The sequence below is a fragment of the Apodemus sylvaticus genome, chromosome 7 (assembly GCF_947179515.1).
Source record: "Apodemus sylvaticus chromosome 7, mApoSyl1.1, whole genome shotgun sequence".
NCBI classification, from domain to species: Eukaryota; Metazoa; Chordata; class Mammalia; order Rodentia; family Muridae; genus Apodemus; species Apodemus sylvaticus.
Window position 1 is genome coordinate 102,038,754 of NC_067478.1, and position 20,124 is coordinate 102,058,877.

At 45.2% G+C, this 20,124-nt stretch overlaps 1 protein-coding gene across 4 annotated transcripts in view; it reads left to right on the plus strand.

Moving 5' to 3' along the window:
• Positions 1-14,135, plus strand: part of Aplp2 (amyloid beta precursor like protein 2) — a 66,248-nt gene extending 52,113 nt beyond the window's left edge. For 2 of the 4 annotated variants that reach the window (XM_052188763.1, XM_052188765.1), the window contains 9 exons: positions 1,000-1,158; positions 1,542-1,670; positions 4,924-5,023; positions 5,592-5,744; positions 7,209-7,244; positions 9,923-10,008; positions 10,834-10,908; positions 11,221-11,376; positions 12,764-14,135. In XM_052188763.1, coding sequence (XP_052044723.1) covers positions 1,000-1,158; positions 1,542-1,670; positions 4,924-5,023; positions 5,592-5,744; positions 7,209-7,244; positions 9,923-10,008; positions 10,834-10,908; positions 11,221-11,376; positions 12,764-12,865 — 996 coding nt within the window. In that variant the 3' untranslated portion in view covers positions 12,866-14,135. The remainder of the gene's footprint in view (positions 1-999; positions 1,159-1,541; positions 1,671-4,923; positions 5,024-5,591; positions 5,745-7,208; positions 7,245-9,922; positions 10,009-10,833; positions 10,909-11,220; positions 11,377-12,763) is intronic. The other 2 variants (XM_052188764.1, XM_052188766.1) reach the window with 1 other exon arrangement.
• Positions 14,136-20,124: the final 5,989 nt, after the last annotated feature.

The following is a 20,124-nucleotide window of genomic DNA, read 5'->3' on the forward strand; positions in this document are numbered from 1 at the left end:
TACTCTTTTTGGTTTTTTTGGATTTGGTTTTTTTCAAGATAGGGTTTCTCTATATAGCCCTGGCTGTCCTGGAGCTCACTCTGTAGACCAGGCTGGCTTCGAACTCAGAAATCCGCCTGCCTATGTGCCACCACCACCCAGTTCTAAGCATACATTTTAATGTAGGTATATGTCAGGTTAGTTCTTGCCAAGTATCCTGGAGGACCTTGGCTTGTTTTAATTAGTCACTTAAAAATCTCAGAGCTGTAATTTTTTTTTCTTTTCTTTCTTTCTTTTTTTTTTTTTTTAGATTTTATTTTATGTTTATGATGAGTACAGAGTAGCTGTCTTCAGACATACCTGAAGAGGGCATAGGATCCCATCATGGATGGTTGTGAGCCACCATGTGGTTGCTGGAACCTCTGGAAGAGCAGTCAGTGCTCTTAACCACTGAGTCATCTCTCTAGCCAAGCTTTAATTCTTACACAAGCAATTTCATCTATAGGGATATTTGACTGAGCAACCTTAAGCTGCCAGTAAACATGGCCAGGCAGCTGACAGATAATGTTCCCTTCACAGCTTTAGTAGGTACGACTCGGTGTGAGCCAGCATGTTACTGAACTGTGGTTTGTTTTAAAACACGAACCCTGTTGGTTACTGGCTTCAGGATTCAGAAGGTGGTATTTCTTTATTTTTATTTTTATTTTTATTTTATTTTTAGAACATGGAAAAGATGATTGTGGGCATTGAAAAACCAGATGTTGAAATTGCAAACTTAGTAATGTCAGCTATAGGAACATGAGAATCTCTCTAATACAGAAGTGCAATTTGGTTTTTTATGAATGGAAGCATCTTAATGGAAATAAGAGATTGTGTACCTAGTCCTGAATCTGTTACTGTCTTACTCAGGCACAGAGGAACTAAGCAAAGAAAAGCATTGAGTTCTGAGGGTGTGAGCTTATGATTAGACTTCCTACAGATGCCACAGATGATTTGTTGTTCTTTTTTTTCTTGGCTTAGCATTTCCAAGCTATGGTTAAAGCTTTAGAGAAGGAAGCAGCCAGCGAGAAGCAGCAGCTTGTGGAAACACATTTGGCCCGAGTAGAAGCCATGCTGAATGACCGCCGGCGCATAGCTCTGGAGAATTACCTGGCTGCCCTGCAGTCTGACCCTCCGCGGGTGAGTCGGGTCAGAGCAGAACCATAGACAAGTCATGTTCTTAGTGTTGCCTGCTTAAAGTTGGAAGGCAGAGGCAGGAGAGTCTCAAGCCTGAGGCCAGCCTAGTAAACAAACAAAAGGAGTTGGGTAAACTAATTCATAGGAAAACTCTTGAGTTAATTGGTCTCAAGCTTTTTCTAATGCTTAAATCAAAGCTGCCCTGCTATGAGGGCCCTAGAAAGTATTGGGTTGGAAGCTGGTGAAATGACACAGGATAAAGGCACTTGCTGCCCAAACCTGATGGCCAGACTTGCAACTCCAGAAGGGGCCCAGAATTCCCCAGACTTCCCCATGCATGCTGTGGGCTTTCCTCCCCCAATATTTTGAATTTTCTGGTCTTGCAGCCACATCGAATTCTTCAAGCTCTTCGTCGTTATGTCCGTGCTGAGAACAAAGATCGCCTGCACACCATTCGTCATTACCAACACGTGTTGGCTGTTGACCCAGAAAAAGCTGCCCAGATGAAATCCCAGGTAAACTAGACAGATTCCCAGTTGGCGCAGAAATATGCCACTGACTGTGCTTGTTAGAAGACATTTTGTACGTGAGTTGCAGTTTTGTCAAAAGAGACAAGCCAGTTCTCAAATCAGATTTTTATGTCAGTTCATTTGATTTCAGTTTATCACCTGGATTAGTGTAATTCCCTTTCTAGGCAAACACATTGTGTGGGTCTTAAAAGTTGATCTTGGCTCACTGCTTGGGACACTTGCCCATTGTGTTTGAGTCCCAGGATCTGATCTCTTGAGCCACAAAGCAAAACACTTTATTCCTGTTGTAGCCTTTGAAGTTTTTATTAGGCAGACACTTCTGAGTTTCCCTTGTGCTGAGTCCAGCTTTACCCCACTATCGTTTGTTGATGTCTTTTGTTTCTTTACTACTGTCTATATATTCACAGAATGCATACTGTTGCACATTCTAATAGTCTATTGGCTTTTCAGAGGGCTGCGTAATACCACCATGATCCTCCTTTTATGCTCCTGTTTTAATGTACAGCTGCACAGACTGTGAGTGCTCTGTGCACTCCAGAAGCCTTCCCAGCTTCTTACAGTAAGATCATACAGTGGTTCACCTGACGTCTTAGGAGTGCCGCAGCCAAGTTTCACTCCTTTGTTGGGCTTGTATGTGTTATCATGTACATGCTGAAATTATACAGTTTCATGCCGCAAAGTTAGATTTGTTGTGTACAGCTCACAGAGTAATAGAAAATTAATTTTGTTAATTATGAAGATGAAGAATTACTTTCCAGGACTGGAGAGATGGCTCAGAGTTTAAGTGCACTGACGGCTCTTTCAGAGTTCCTAAGTTTTATTCCCACATGGTGGCTCACAACCATCTGTAATGGGATCTGATGCCCTCTTCTGGTGTGTCTGAAGACAGCGACAGAATACTCACATTCATAAAATAAATAAATCTTTTTAAAATAGATTTACTTTCTTCCAAGGTACAGAGTTCACATTAGTAGTTGAACTAATTAAGAGAGAATTAAAGAATGTTGATGTATGAAGAGTGGGAGTATAGGAAGGATACTTTGGGGCCAGGGAGCAGCGAGCGGGGAGTTAGGGTTTCACTTTACACAGAGTGGAAGGGGGGATGCTAACTAAGAACTGGGGCAGCCTCTGGAGGCTAGGCAGGAAAACAAACCCGTGACCCGCGTCCTCTATTATATCCATGTTGTATCTTATTTTTATATAACAATAATATATATTATATATAATAATGAAATGGAGGAGGGTTGTGTTTGGTGGGTATATTGTTGGTGTTGTGCTAAAGGTAGAATCTGGGGCCTTACACATGCTAAGCAAGTAGTCTATAGCTGAGTTACACATCCCTGTGTCTGATCAGCATAGAAATAACTTTAGCAAATTCTGAGACGAAGCCCCACAGCAGTTAAATGGAGAATTAGAGCTCATCCCAGCAATTCTGTGGACAGACTGCTGGGAGCTGTGTCTGTTTTCAGCTTGTGATTCCAACAAAATAGGGCACTGAATTGCACTGATTGTGCCTGTTCCCGGATGCTTGAGCTTCCTTGCTGCATGACTGAAATCCCTTATTTAAAACAGTCAGGGCCCTGTTTCTGATTGGTAACTTTTAAAAAATGTCTGCTGTGTACATAATAAGATTCTTGGGGGCTGTATCGTTAAGAGCACGGGCTGCTCTCCTGGAAGACCTGGGTTTGATATCCAGCACCCATGTGGCAACTCACAACCTTTTGTAACTCTAGTTCCAGGGGATCTGATGCCCTCTCCTGGCCTCTGGAGGAACAAATTGGTATGCAGGCATATATGTAGGCAGAACACCCATACATATAAAGTGAAATAAATCTCGTAAAATATTTTTCTTGGGTGTGACTCAAGTTTAAGCCTGAAATTGATTTATGTTCCATATATACTTCATAGCCTGAAATTCATGCCGTGTGATATTTTTAGTGCTTCTGTGTTTTGTTCCTGCCACTCGGGCTCTTTAGCTCTAAGGTTTCTATCATGATTAATTCCGACTGTTCCATCCTGCGGTTCTTATCCTGTCACAGGGCCTTAATTCCTCTGAGGAGGTTAATGGCATCTGCATGTGCACAGACTCTGGGAGCACACTGCAATTCCATTTGCATTTTTTGCCAAGGCACTCAACGCTTGTGCTTTCCCATCAGTATATTTGATTGGCAGAATGGCAAATAGAAAATTAAATTACTGTCATCTTGCTCTTAAAGGTCAGAAGCACATCAATCTACAGTAAAAGCATCTTTAATTTTTCTTCCATTTCAACCCTTCATGTTAATGGCCTCAGGGCCACACAGTACACTGGTTTTGAGTGCCTTCTTTAGAAAAAGCTCAGCAAGTGTAGACCTCGGCCTGAGCGGGCGACAGGGCTGGGAGCTGAGTGTTGACTGCTGCACCAGAGCTCCCTGGATTAACAACCTTTGCATTCAGAAAAGTATTGAGCTACATGGATAAGTCTTTCTTCAACTCTAACTTAAAAACGAGTTATATGTGCCTTCTCATTTTTTAAAGAACCATAATTTAAAAGGGAGCAAATCAGTCCTGACCGTAACCATGTATTTTAGGCAATTGCTTTACTAAAGCAGGTCCATGAACAGCCGTCCTTCCTACTATAGTTTGTGTCCGTCTACCTGCTCTAATCTGACCAGTTGAAAACAGCGGCCGGGCCGGCACTTTCCCTCCTCCTCAGACTCCATAATCAGTTCACTAAGGTCTAGCAACCCCAAGCCAGGGCTTCTGCTCAGAACTCAGTGTTTGTAGTGACGACTGTCTTGTATGAAAGCTACGTCAACTGACTAGTGAACTTGTTGGTGTTTTGTTTTTAATTTTTAAATGTATTTATTTTATGTGGATGAGTGTTTTGCCTGCATGTGTGCCTGGTGCCTGTGGAGGCCAGAAAGAGGCTGTTTAGGATCCCCCCTGCACCTAGAGTTATGGCCAGTTGTAGTGGGTATTACTCAGGTCCTCTATAAGAGCTGCAAGTGCTCTGACCACTGAGGATCTCTCCGGCTCCTCAGGACCATATTTTGGAAGTGAACGTTGCTTTAACTTCTAGCCCTCTCTGTAGACTGAGTGAATGCATCACTCACGTACTGTGCTGTTGAGGGCTTTCCTGCTCTGCTGTGTTGAGCAGGAAAAAGAACCTTCGAGTTTCTGGAACTCTGTGTGGGTGGTTTTCCTCCTGACCTCACAGTTTTCAGTGACAGGGCCTCTCCTGATACTGTGCTTCTAGGTGATGACACACCTCCATGTGATTGAAGAAAGAAGGAACCAAAGTCTTTCTCTGCTGTACAAAGTTCCTTATGTGGCTCAAGAAATTCAAGAGGAAATTGGTGGGTGCTAATTGTATCAAAGCCAGGCTGCTGGCTAAGGAGTGGTGGCTGGCTAGGATGAACTATGTAGGGGGTAGGCAAAGCCTGGGGTTGACTAGAGGTTTACATGACAAGGCTGAGGAGTCTCCAGAGACAGATGTACTGGCTTGGAGCCACAGAGCCTTGAATTTCATTGACCTTCACTCTTATTAACGGAAGAAACTCTAGGGTGTGAAATTGCAGGGGCCTGGGAAGTTTCCTGTTGCCAATTTACCCTGTAGACATTATATATCATTTCATCTTCTGCCGTGTGCTCCAGAGTAAAATGATTTACCCGTAGACAATATCTGCTAGAATTCCGGTTACTATAGTAGAGATAGATAGTGAAATAATTCAAAGGTGTGTAGTTGTCGTTGTGTATGAGGAGTCCTCGAGATGGACCACATGTCCTATAAAGTCAGGCCATAGGCGGGAGCTAGACATAGACGGGCGGTGGGTTGCAGACTGGAGGGCTCTTGCCGGGTCTTAGGTCCTGGACTTAGACCTACGTCTAAAAGTTGCTTGTCTGCTCCTCCTGTGTTTTTATTAGATGAGCTCCTTCAGGAACAGCGAGCAGATATGGACCAGTTTACCTCCTCCATCTCAGAGAACCCTGTGGATGTCCGGGTGAGCTCTGAGGAGAGTGAGGAGATCCCGCCGTTCCACCCCTTCCATCCCTTCCCATCCTTGTCTGAGAATGAAGGTATGTATGGTCCTCAGAGCCATCCCTAGGAGCAGAGAAGAAGAGCTTACAATTAGAAAATTGGAATGCATTTCTTAAAACCTGATTGAGTTGAGGAGGTTGTGTTGTGAGAGGCGGGTAAAGGGAAGGCATGGATTCCCTAAACACCTCCTATGTGCAGATATTTTGCTGGATTCTATGAGGAAGTAATACACTTCAATATCATTAGGAAATCAGGAATATTTTTTCACATTTTGTAGCAAGCCGTCTGCTTGTGTGATGTCCCTTACATGAGGGGATCCCTTTGAGTTGAGCAGAACCTTCATGTTTGTTATATTACATCATTATTGTTTCCTAACAGTCTTGGGAGGTGGATTAGGGGGGAGGCTGCAGCAGTGCCCTGCCTGGCTCGGGGTCACATCTCTGAAGTGAGTGAGGAGTTGTATCCTTTGATTCGTGGGCATGGTTTTCTTGGTAATTCTCGGTATCTAAAAGTGACCCTGAAAATCATGAGTCTGTACCAAAAATAAACAAGCTGCTGAGACTTGTGCCCTCAGACTAGTTTGTATAACCAGATTCTATTTCCTGCTATTTCTGATGGTGAGGGTGGTAAGGATAAAAATGGCCCGTGGCTTTGCAGACCTAACCGTGTGCCAGCTTTAGTTAAGCGTTTTGCTTGGATGCCTTTTTCTCAATTCTCAGAATACTCTTTGAAGGTAGATACTGTGAGCGTCCCATTTGGTTTGACCAGATTAAGTACTTGTCCAGAGTGTCATGTGGCTTAGATTCTAAGTACATTTGGATCCACACTGACAGTTCAGTTCCTGTAGCTTCTGGGATAGTCACATGACTGGTTAGATACAATAGTCCAGTGAAGTGCCAGACCAGTGGAAAGGTGTGCATGCAAGGCAGCTTTTAGACTTCAACAGAAACACCTTTGGAACCAGTTAGTTAGCTCAGAGGTTCCGACTCTGGGCACCCGACCTTCCTATACTGAATACCTAAGAACTGAGCGGGTAGAGTGATGTCACCCCATTCCTAATTCCCACTCCACAGATCCCAAACCTCCATGCGGTAGTGGGGTGGCCATGCATGTACAGCTTCTCTCTGCTTTGTTTGGAATTGGAGCGTTACAGGGAAGCTGTGTCTCTGTCAGTGAACCACAATACTAACTTCATTTTTTACTGTTTTCTTAAACAAAAAAAAGTAGAAGAAAAATAGTTTTATGGGGTAAGCTAAATAACATGGGACTCTTCCAAATGTCTCTTCAATGGCGGGATCCTGACTTCCTGCTTCTCTCTCCTCAGGAATACAGGTAGCCATTGCTATCTAGATCACAGTCAGTTTGTTTATGGGTATCTCAGGCATGGTTTTTAAGGAAAATGCCTTTTGGTCACATTATAGAGAGGAACTTAGAAGGAAACCATTTTCTTTCTTAATCTCCTTTTGTGCTATTTTGTTTTTTATTGTTTTCCTTTCTGCTAGACACTCAGCCGGAGTTGTACCACCCAATGAAAAAAGGTTGGTTTGTCACAGACGTTCCTTAAGACCTCCATCCCTTCTCACTTCCCCGGTGTGTCGGAAGTTTCATTTTCTGTTTCATGCCACCGTCTGACTTCCCCGCCTCATGTCCTCAGCCATGGCTGTGAGTGGAGCTAGAGTAGCCTGCCTCCGTGTTACTAACAAGTCCCTGCTTGCATAGTCTAGTTGCCCGAGAAACAGGTGCTTTCCTAAGTCTTTGTCTGGGTGAATGTGGAAAAAGGATGTTCAGCTTAACACACTTGTTGTTCGTAGCTCGTCTGTGTAAGGACGTGCTTAACTTGTACAGTTAGGTGGACTGTAATTTCCCTTTCTCCTCTCCCTGTTATTACCAATGCCGTCTCCTTTCTCTTTCACCTCCCGGCCATGCCGCTATCTCAAGGTCCTGAGTGAGAGCTTTCCTAAAACACAAGATGCTGTTGGTCAGGGAGATAGAAACAGATGAACTCGAGTGAGTCTCCAGTCTTCACAAACACTGTGTGCGGAAAGCACCATGCCAGCTGTGTTACCTTGTTCACCCACCAGACCTCCCTCCTGGGCAGGACTTTTGGTTCGGTATTATAGATCAGGCAGTTGAAAAGCCTCTGAGATAACGTGTTGTTTTCCCAAGTCTGCAAGTTAAGAAGTTAGAGGATCACGGTCTGGACCCATGGCTGTCCGTCACGGCCCATGTGGTTTCTGTTGCCTGAGTTGCTAGTGACAGCTACAGAATCTTCTAAATGATTAGATGGTCCTCTCTCTTGAGTCATGGGTAGTGTATGTTCATGGGTAAGTAAGAACTGTGCCTATTCTTAGTGTATTTTATGAGTATATTTTCTTGGCTTTAGTAGTGTGGTCATGGCTGTACCAAGTGAGATTCCCAGGCTCAGAATTTGGTGTTCTGATTTATACCATATTTTATTCTTAGAATCAAAAAATATGATTTATCTCTTTTGAAAACTTTGTGCATTCAACAGTGCCTCCTCTTCTTGGAAGTCACTGTGCTAATATTCATCTCAGGTATACATCTTAGGTACTAAGCTACACTGTCTTTAGCTTTCTTACTTTAAAAAAAAAGTATGTTGGGACAACATAACTACTAACTTTGGTCTCTTAAAGTAATTTCTGCGCATTATGAAACCAAAGTAAGTTTAGTCAGAAACACAGTATTGGGATAGCCTGGACCAAAGCAAGCCTTTAGATGAGTTGATTCAGTATTTCTTCATGTTCTGAGAGTTTTGCCCTTGCGACTTTTAAAACTCCAAGGAGAGAGCATGAGGTGGGAGGAGCTCAGAATTAGAAGTTAGTAGTCTCGATGATGAGCACTTGTGCTAAGTAAGCCAGCACCTTCTAATTCCTCTTTCTGGAATCGTAGGCAGGCAGTGTTGTTTCCTCTGAGACACAAATAACTGGTATCAGGTTATGCTTTTCTTTTGAAGTAAATGCTTTAGAAAAAAATGCATCACTTTGGCGACAGTGTAATGAGTTAATAAATCATCGAGGCCGCAAGCTCAGCGGCCTCATGGCTATTATTAAACACTCCTGTTGGACTGTGTTAAGAAAACAAGTCTACTTGTGAAGTGAAAAACTTCTCAGTGACTGGGCTTTGGATCATTGCCTGCCTTTGGCATCTCCAGGACAGAAGTGCTGAATGGAAACTTACGCTGGAATCTACTCACCTGGAGGCAGTTACCGTAGCATGTCAGGTTGGCTGCCGAGTCTCTTGATATAAAGGATTCAGATCATTCATATATATATATATATACTATATGTATGTATATATAGTATATATATAAACTAAATATGTTCTTATTAATAAGAAACTTGTGATAGCCAGGAATCACATTCTTGAAGCTAAAAATAAAAGGGACTTTTCTGTCTGCGTCTGCTGAGTCCAGACGTGTGTATTTGGCTGCTGGTATGCATGTGCCACACAGGGGTGATGCTGGCTCAAGCCATTGCTGACTTGGAAAAGGGCAGGTGCTGCTCTTGCTCCTTTCACCTTGGTTAACCAACATTCTCCACAAGGATAAACTGCTTTCTTCCCGTTCACCTGGGCTTGACTGCAGTTTGAGATATAACTCCAGGATCAGGTCTGAGAGTTCAGACACCCAGTGGGGACATAGGACACAGATAATTACAAACGTGTGTTAACTCCTATGACCTAGAAGCGGCTCCCTAGAGAACCTGAAGCTTGAAGGGCAAATAGGACCTAAGGGGTAGAAGGTGGCAGGGGTTTGAAGCAGAAACAGTTTCTTTTGGAGTAAACTGTCATGCTCAGTGCACACGTGCATCTGTTCGGTAGGCTCCAGGTACCAAAGAACTGTGTGGCTGCGCAGCAAGTGCTGCTAGAGTCGCATGTAAGGGACGGAACATGCTTTATACTCTGACACCCTCAGCCTCAGCTTCTCCCCAAAGCTCACATTCCATCCCTCCAGGGGGGAGACCAGGAAGCTCTCGATCTTCCTTCATTATATGCATCACTCTTTCGAAAATGCTTGTACCATTCATCTTTGCAAAGCACAGTGCATCCTCAAATATGCCAATGCAGTGACTGTTTTCAGAGCTGTGGGGGTGTTTGGTAAGAAGCTTTCTGGCCCTCAGGCAGGGATTTGCTGCTTCTGAGAGACTGGCCTAAGGTAGGCTGCTGAGAAACTCAACTGTGAACATTTTCTACACAGGATCTGGAATGGCAGAGCAAGATGGGGGACTGATTGGTGCAGAAGAAAAAGTGATTAACAGTAAGAATAAAATGGACGAAAATATGGTGAGCCGCTTGTCTCTTGCATTGCACACTTCCTTATGTACAGGGGAGCAAAAGGCACTAACTAGTACCAGGCCCATGTGTGCCAGTCTTCCACTAGTAGATGATAGGGGAGCAGCCACACCCACGGATTTCAGATGAGGGGACCAGTGAAGCTGCTGTTTTTTCTTAGTATACAGTAGAAAAAAACATACCTGTAGCAAAATGTATATATTAGAGGCTATTTTCAAGTAAGTAAATATTTATTAGATGGAGAATTGAATAAAACTGAGTTTTCTGGTTTTCTTTTTTTTACACCTTTTATTCTTCTGGTGTTGTCTCTCCATTTAGATTGTTTAATTGCCTTCAGCTGAACTAGATTTTTTAGTTGTGTGTGTGTGTGTGTGTGTGTGTATAGGTGGTGTCACATGCATGCCGTGGTTTGCAGAAAGATCAGAGGACTATTAGGAGTCATTCCCTCCTTTCCATGTAGATCCCAAGGACCAAACTGAAATTGTCAGGTTTGCTGGCAGGCACCTTTACCTGCTGAGTGTTTGCTGGGCCTGGGTTCAGTGTTTAAATGTTTGTCAGTTGTCTGTCCTGAGCTTTGTCACCACCAGAGCTACTTCAAAGAAAGCTCAGGTAAAGAGCCTCACCCGGGCTGGAGGAGCCACCGTACAGCACGTGGGCTCTACCCTTATGCCTCCCTTCAGAGGTTTGCCGAGAGGAGCTGCAGTAGTGTGATGGAAGAACACAGCTTCCCGTCGCCCCGTAGCATTGTAAAGAAGTGACATGTATGCTCATTTCCCTCCCACTCACTGAGTAAATGCCGGTATTTGTGACTTTCAGGTCATTGACGAGACTCTGGATGTTAAGGAAATGATTTTCAATGCCGAGAGAGTTGGTGGCCTTGAGGAAGAGCCGGTATGTTTACTGCAGAACGGAGGGGCTGTCTTCTTGGCTCTTCAGCCATCTTAGTCCAAGTGGAAAGGAGAGACCTGTGGTATTTTCAGTTACCCAGGGGTTCTCGTCCCGGTTTCCCATATTTTCGAGTAAGAATACAAAATATAAATATACCCATGCTGATTAGAAAAGTGGGCAGCCTCCCTGGTACGGTGACAGAGCAGGACCCGTGTGTTGCCCTGAGCTCGTGAAACCAGCTGAGAGGCACACGGCCCTCTCACGCTGTCCCAGGCCGTCACTGGACTTTGTTTCTTGTGTGCTTTGTTGTTTTAGGAATCTGTGGGACCTTTAAGGGAGGACTTCAGTCTGAGCAGCAATGCCCTTATTGGCTTGCTGGTGATCGCGGTGGCCATTGCTACAGTCATCGTCATCAGCCTGGTGATGCTGAGGAGGCGGCAGTACGGCACCATCAGCCATGGGATCGTGGAGGTGAGGACTGGCCCAGGCTGATGAGGGCTCGCGCTGCGCTGTCAGTCGGAGGAATGCCTAGGGCTGAGACTGTAGTAACTCAAAGGTCTGGACTTAGCGAGTGCTGGGCACGGTGCTGCTGCCCTTCGTATCAAGCACTGGGTTATTAGGTCACGCTTTGGAGATGAGCCATTGCTGAGCTATGTTGCTCTTATTTCAAGGGACTGTCACCCACTTTCAGCATGGCTTTTAATCAGTTAAATGGGTCAGTCCTAGGAGGGCATAATATGTGCTGCAGAAAGCAAGAAGGTTTTTCAGTATTTTCTTGGAATGTGTTTTCAAAGAGCCACTTGTCACTGTGGCTTCCAAGAAACTTGTCCTTTAAACGTTCAGTAACTGTTGCAGCCTGCTTCAGTTTCACTTGGTTGCCCAGATACCTGATGACGGGTGAGTGTGTGTGCTGCCCACCTGCTTATGCTGCTGGGGATTGAACCAGGGGTCCTGAATGTGCTAGATATGTTGTTGTCCGTGACACTGTTAGAACGGTTAGATGGGGACAAGAAGCAAGTGCCAGCTGTTTGTGTCTGTATCTGCTGATGCAGAATTGGAGTAGTTTGCAGCTCAGTGTTTAGTGGAGGTGGAAAATGTTTAGTTTCTTGCGTCTTGGTTATATAAATACATTTAAGGGATGTAAGACACTGGAAGAGTACTGGAGCTATGCACATGGCGGTACTGGGACCTGACCTCTGCTGTAGAGATCGAGGTGCAAATGATGACATGACTTGCCTGCTATCCCAGAACTTAATTGGTTGGAAGCCACTTGTCCCTGTGGACAAGAAACTGGTCCTTTGAAAGTTCAGTAAACGGCTGGAGAGGTGGTTCAGGGGTTAGGAGCACTGGCTGCTCTCCCAGAGGTCCTGAGTCCAATTCTCAGCATTGACATTGTGGCTTACAGCCGTCTGTAATGGGATCTGATGCCCTCTTCTGGTGTGTCTGAAGACAGCCACAGTGTACTCACATAAAATAAATAGATAAATAGATCTTAAAAACAACAACAAAAATGTTCAGTAAATGTGTGCTTCAGTTTTACAGCAACTCGAAAAAGGGAACAGTACTGCTACCTTGTGTTAAAAAACGAGACAAAAACAGGGATCCCAAGGACCAAACTGAAATTGTCAAGTTTGTCAACAGACTGTTTCACTGGGACCAAGCTTTCAGAAAGAAGCATTACCTCTCTGACCTCCTTCTTTCCTTCCCTGTGTCCTTGATACCAGCTCTTGTTTGGTCTGTCCAGTTAAAAAGGATGCTGGGCTGCTTTGATTCCTACGGGGTTAGCCAGTGACTAGCCTGGTGTCCTAGCCAGGCCTCTTCAGTACCCCATAGTGACCTGCAGTCCTTGTTCCTACAGGTTGACCCAATGCTCACCCCAGAAGAGCGTCATCTGAACAAGATGCAGAACCATGGTTATGAAAATCCAACCTACAAATACCTGGAGCAGATGCAGATTTAAGGACAGCGCGTGACACCCTGGCCGAGGCTGCTGCAGGAGGGCTGGAGGAGGCCCAGCGTTTGTGCTTGGCTGCTGACCCCCAGTGGGGCCAGAGGCCTCATCCTACATCCTGCGCTCCTGGATTGTTAAGACTATAAAGTACTACTGTAGGATTGCAATTTCCATTCTTTTAAATGGGTTAAAAAGATGTTAATATAACTATATGATATATAAACCTTAAGTGAAATGAAAAAAAGATCTATTGCAGATATCTGATGGATGTAGTTTTCTTTTTTTAAATTAGAAATGCCACTTCTATTGTATTGTCTCACACATGCTCTATATAAATGGAAATGTTGATTTTTTTGATGATAGACTATATACACAGGCTATTCCCGTTATGTAAGTCAGTTCTTCAAGCTCATTTGCTGTGCTGGTTTTATTATTATTTGTTTTTAATGTATAAAGGCAGTATTTCCCTTTTCAGGTTGCTGAGAGATGTTAAGCGGAGCTGCAGTACATTGTATACAGTTCCTGACTGCTTTAGGCATCATCTCTTTGGAAGCCTAGCGTTTCCAGTGCTGGGTGTGTGGGTGCTTCTGTACCAGCCGCGACCAAGCAGGGCTAAGGCACCGTGAGCTAGCCGGATGCAAATGTGGATCCACTGTGCTTTCCTTCAAATCCAGTTCTTCCACAGTAACTAGCTCATAGTCAGTCTGTTCTTCCACAGTTGTTTAAGGTAGCTTTTTCCTAGCCACTTGGCTTCCCGGGTGCATCCAAGTGTACACCCGCCTCTCCACTGGCCGTCTCCCCCCCATGCACTGACCCTGCCTGCCTTTGTACCTCACTCCCTCCACCGCTCTCCAGCCCTTTGCTGTCCACTCAGAGAATAATAAACATGGCCGAGGACCCAGGAGAGTTCACGGGAGGCTTCACTATGTGCAAGGACAGTGGTCTGGGCTGTACATGAAATTGGATCTGTGGACACTGTGGAAATCTTTGACAGTTTCTGTTTCCCTCACATGACTCTATAATGTTGTGTAGCCGCGGCTGATGCCCCCAGCCTTTAGCTTTGTTGCTTGTTTTGATTTAATCTGAAGGTTCTGGTAACCTGCTGTTGTTTTTGTTTGTTTTGTATTTTGTATTTTTTCTGTGATTTACCTCCCCTCCTCCCCCCAGCCATGTCTTCCCACTATGCACAGATTGAAACTTCACCTGCAAACTCCTGAGTATGATCTGTGGAGAATGTACAAAACTCAACTACATCAATAAACACTTTAACTTCCCATGAGCCCCTTGTGTTGCTGACCATGGCACCGAGCCGTGATGACGAATGAGGCTTTCTAGTCCTGCTTCTGGGGATGAAGGGCATCCTCCTCCTGTGAAGACTTATTAGTCTGTATTCCAGTGGCCTCAAGAGCTTCGTTTCCATTCCAAAAAAAAGAAGGAGGAAGTGGCTGGAGTGTCAGCTCGGTGGTTAAGAGCACAGAGGACTCAGGTTGGGGTGTCAGACCCGTCTGTAACTCTAGTTCCAGGGAATCTGGCATCCACTTCTGGCCTCTATGCGAATAAAACAGTCATACTCGTAACTCCTACGCCCCCAAGAAGCTGGGTGTTGTTGGATTAATCTCAGCACTTTGGGGAAGGGATTACTAACAGAAGGACTGATGAGGGTTTTTTGGGTTTGGTTTGGGTTTTTGTGTGTGTATGTGTGTGTTTTAGATTTGGTATTTTCGAGACAGGGTTTCTCTGTATAGTCCTGGCTGTCCTGGAACTCACTCTGTAGACCAGGCTGGCCTTGAACTCAGAAATCCGCCTTCCTCTGCCTCCCAGAGTGCTGGGATTATATAGGCATGCGCCACCACCACCTGGCTAGGACTGATGAGTTGAAGGCAGCCAGTATTGGCCATGTAGCAAGACCCTGTCTTACGAACAAAGAAAGATGAAAGGAAAGCCCACCTGTGGCATTTTGCAAAATTTAAGTCAAGACGTCTTTCCAGCATTGAGAATAATGTTAATAGAGCTTATGGCTGGATTTTCAGGAAGCTGTGTCTGTGTGTAAGTAGCCTGCCACTAGGCGGCCCTGTGCTCAGTGACTCAGGTCTTTAGCTGCTTCCAGGGCTGTGTGCCTGAGCACTGTTAGCACTCAGTCTTAAATGCTGTGCTACAGAGTTGGTACATGGTCTGACACATGTACTTATTGGGGTCATATTGTATGAGTTTCATTGTATGAGTTTCTAAGCCAGGAAGCATGGGACGTGTGTGTGTGTGTGTGTGTGTGTGTGTGTGTGTGTATGTGTGTGTGTGTGAGACACACGCTGCCAGCAGTCTGTTAACAGTCAACACTGTGCGGCTGCTTCTATGATGTCCCCTCAGGTTGCTGCTCAAGAGAGTCACAAAGGGGGACCTTTATATTTGAGATGACTTTAAAGAAGTATCACCGGGCCCTCCACGGCTGTCTGGGAAGCTCCTTTGCCATTCATTATCTGATCCAAACTGCAGCTTTGTTTATTTGGTGCCTATTGTCTGCCCACAGATTCTCAAGTACTGTGTGGCTTGGTCATCTTTGCAAGCCAACCCCCGTCCAATTCTAGCCAACTGGTCAGCTCTCAGAACTTGTAGCCAGCACTGCTGACAATGGACTACCCCTGGGTGTTCAGAGCTTGTGAGAGGATAGTGCATAACCCACAGTGGACTAGCACAGCTACGGCAGAGGTTGGATCAGAAGGCAAGAATGACTGCAGCCAGGCCTGTGTGTCTCTTACTCTGTACAGATGGGCTTTGCACACAGCAAGGCGTCGACTAGCTCAATTGAATTCGCCTTAAACTGTAGAGGTAGTTGCGTTTATGATAGCCATATAGTGATTAAGTTTTGTAAGGAAACACCCACAGAAATGTAAAGCAGGAACTGCCCTTTGACCTCACCCGAGTAGTACGGCTCCCTCATGGGCACAGAGAGAAACTTACTCATCTCCTGGTTTCTGCTTGGATGACTAAGCTGTTACCTCCGGGGAATGTGGCCCTACCCACCTTGCAGTGAACCTCGGGTGCTGGCTGCTATGGATTGTGAAGGCTGCCTATCTGTCTGCCTGTCCGCTCTCAGTAGCAAACTCAAGCCCAATGGCTGAGGTCTGTGCCAGACCCAGCTGTGTAGATGGTTGCTGTGACAATCGAGGCTCTTATTTTAGAAGACAGAGGGCAATAAGTCCCTGAGATTCCAGAGGATCCAGGGGGGCATATCCATAGAAACATACTATCAGATTCTTAGGAGAAGTCACGACCAAAGGCAGAGCAAAAAGAAGTAAAGGGGTCATCTTGATTGTAGCTGAAACATTACCACACCGTCACCTGTACCTAGTGACACAACCGGAGCCTGACAAAAAGTATTTCCCTTCATTTATAAAATGGAGAGACCGATTTCTCTTTCCTTTTTGCCTATGAAATAGGGATGTCTGTCTGTGTCTGTCTGTCTCTCTCTCTCTCTCTCTCTCTCTCTCTCTCTCTATATATATATATATATATATATATATATATTTTTTTTTTTTTTTGTCTTTTGGTTTTGGTTTTTGAGACAGGGTCTCTCTGTATAGCACTGGCTGTCCTGGAACTTACTCTGTAGACCAGGCTGGGATTAAAGGTGTGCGCCACCACTGCCCAGCTAGGGATGTCTTTCTGTTCCCTTTTTGTTCTTGGTCACAGACGTCAGTTCTGGTAAGCAGCCCAGAGATTAGGCGTAAATTACATTTTCCCTAAAACCTTTGAAATAGATTAGAGAGGACTTGAGAAGTCTGTAGATTTCTGGCCAGGAAAATCCAGATGTAGGTAACAATTTTAAAGTCAAATATTGAGTCACAGTGGTGCACCCCTGTAATGCCAGCACTTGGGAGGCTGAGGCAGGAGGACTACTTCAAGGCCATCCTGGTTTTCATAGTTCAAGACCAATTAGGACTACATAGACCCTGTCTCAAACAAAATATGTGTATTTGTGAATATGTTTATGTATGGATGGTACCTATACATGGAAGTTTGCAACGGATGTCAAATGTCTTCCTCAATTGCTTTCTCCACCTTAAAAAAAAAGTCTGTGTGTATATATGCTCTATTTGTGTATGTCTGCAGAGGACATCAGACACCCAGGACCTGGAGTTACAGGGTTTGGGAGCTGTCCAACATGGGTGCTAGGAAATGAATCCTGGTCTCTCGGAAGAGCAAGTACTCTTCTAACTAACTGTTGTAGCCCAATCCACATATAGTCTCTGACTAAACCAGGATCTCCCCTTTGGCTAGACAGATCAGACAGGGTCTGGGAATCCTTTACCTCCCAGGGCTGGAATTACAGGTAGGTGCGCTTTGCCTAGCCTCTGGCCTTTGTGTGAGTCCTGGGAACTGATGTCAGATGCTCACGTTCACACAAGCACACTAACAACCATTTTCTCAGCCTAACCTCATCCAATGCCCCCCCCCCCAAGACAGGGTTTCTCTGTATAGCCCTGGCTGTCCTGGAACTCACTCTGTAGACCAGGCTGGCCTCGAACTCAGAAATCCACCTGCCTCTGCCTCCCAAAGTGCTGGGATTACAGGTGTGCACCACCACCATCCGGCTTTTTTTTTTTTTTTTTTAAGGAAGCAGCACCAGCACCATGTAGATATTTATGGTTATTTCTAAATTATGTATGCACCAAATCCAAAATGGAAACCTGGGAGACAGAAGATGAAGTACTTTTCCCCACCAAATAATTCATTTTATAAGGAGGGGGTGAAGCCTTTAGGATCCAGATATTGCTACTTTGTGTATACGTGTGCCTGTGTATAAAGCTACATAGCGCAGGCTAGCCTCACAGCCATCCGCCTCCCCAGTGCTGGGATTACAGGCTTGGTCCTGGCCCCACACGCACCTGGCCAGATGCTCCTTGTGTGAGGTGCGTTGCGGAAGTGCTTGCTCTCCCTGTCTCCCTGCCCGTCCTTGATTCAGGTCATCTTGCTTTATACCTACAATCCACTTTTCCTCCTAGGATGTGACCCTCATTGTTTTGGTGGTCCTGACAGGTGAGTACTGCTTAGCTGTCTTGTAAGATATTCCACTGTTGCAATATCACAGTGTGTTTTATGTTTGTCTTATAAAAGCCTCCCTGGGGGTTATGGGTTTTTTGTTTTGTTTTTTTTTGTTTTTGTTTTTTACTTCTGTGTTTTGTGTGATTAAACCCAAGACACCTTGTCTTAGTTAGGATTTTACCGCTGTGAACAGACACCATGACCAAGGCAACTCTAATAAGGACAACATTTAATTGGGGCTGGCTTACAGGTTCAGAGTTTCAGTCCATTTATCGTCAAGGTGGGAGCATGGCAGCATCTAGGCTGGCATGGTGCAGGAGGAGCTGAGAGTTCTACATCTTCATCTGAAGGCTGACTTCCGCGCAGCTAGGACAAGGGTATTAAAGCCAACACCCACAGCGACACACCTACTCCAACAAGGCTACACTTCCTAATAGTGCCACTCCCTGGGCCAAGCATGTACAAAGCATCATACACACTAAGCAAGTCTGCTCTCTGAGCTAGAGTTATATATCATGGACGATCACAGACCAAAAAAAAAAAAAAAATTGTTCACATAATGAGGTTGATAGTGACCTTGATTATCTGGGTAGCCTGGTGGTTTCAGATTTATCTACTTTAAAAGTTACATTAACCGGGCAGTGGTGGCACATACCAGCTCTTTGGAGGCAGAGGCAGGTGGATTTCTGAATTCAAGGCCAACCTGGTCTACAGAGTGAGTTCCAGGACAGTCAGGGCTACACTGAGAAGCCCTGTCTGGAAAAACCAAAAAAAAAAAAAAAAAAAAATTACCCCTCTCCCAAGCTGTCCTTGGAAAGATACTGTAGCTTACACTTAAAAGAGTAGGGAGTTAAGCTCTGTTGTAGCTTTAAAAGGGAGAGGAGTTGAGACGGTCTCATGTAGCTCAGGCGGACCTCACGATTTGTGATACGGCCAAGAGAGGTCCTTAGATGTTTAACTCTGTTCCCCTTGCCGCCACTTCCCAAGGGCCAGAATTGTAGCTGTGTGCCACCACTCCTGGTTCAACCTTGAAACTTCATGCTTGACTGGTGGCCTCTGTCAGGTTTGGATCCCGAATGTTTCCCTAAAGGCCTGTTTGTCAGGCTTGACCCCCCCCCCCCCCAGCATGTGATACTGTTGAGACCTAGTATGAGGAAGTTAGGCCCTTGGGAGATAGATTGGGGCTGCAGCCCCTTCCCTTCCCACGACGCTGCCGCTGCTGCTGCTTCGTGGTCTCTAGGAGGTGAGCAGATGTCTGCTACATGCTTTCCAATGTGACGGGCTGTCTCACCACAAGGCCAAGTGACTATGGACTGCAAGTACCAACAAAAATAGTTCTTCCTCTTTATAAGCCGTTCACTTGGCATTTTGTCACAATGGTGCCAAAGCTGACTAATGCTCTCTCTTACTGTTTTTTAACTTGTATTTTGATACCATGAAGTAGAGCAGTGGGAAAGCCTGGTCCTAAGTTCAGTTTGTTGCAACACTGTACTTAATGATCATCCAAACTGAAAGAACATTCTAGATAATGGTGGTGGTCTCGCGGGTAGCATGTGTCAGAACTTAGATCACACATATATACATCTGTGTGTCCGAGATTCTGTAGTGCACTAGCCGCTCCTCTGTTGCTGTTATAAAGTACCCAGGCACAAAACCACTGTGAGGAGAAAGGCTTTATTCTGGTTCACAGCTCCTGAGGTGATGAAGCCCATCTTGGTGGGGAAGGTGTGGGCAGTCAGGAGTGGACTCAGAGAATGGACAGAGATGGAGTCAGGTTACGAAACCTCATAGTTCAGCCACTCGTGGGTCTGTTCTGGCCCCTGGGAAGCAGAGGCAGATAGATGCATTTCTGGTCATTCAAGGCCAGCCAGAGCTGCATAGTGACACTGTATCAAAATAAATCCTCAAGGCTTGATCCCAATGCCATCCTTCCTCAGCCGTGCCCCACCGCCTAAAGGTCCTATAACTTCTACCCAGCACCATTAGCTGGGAACCAAATCTTCCACCACGTGAGCCCATGGGAGCATTTCATATTTAAACTGTAACACTCCATAAAAGCTATCTTATTTTTAAGGCAGAGCAGTGCTGGTGATGGAACACGCTTAGAGGAGTGTCTGATTAGCATGCGTGGAGCCCTGGGCTCCATCATTGGCAGCACCACATAAATAAGGCCCACGCCTGTATTCAGAGAAGGCAGGAAGATCAGGAGTTTAAGGTTATCCTTAGCT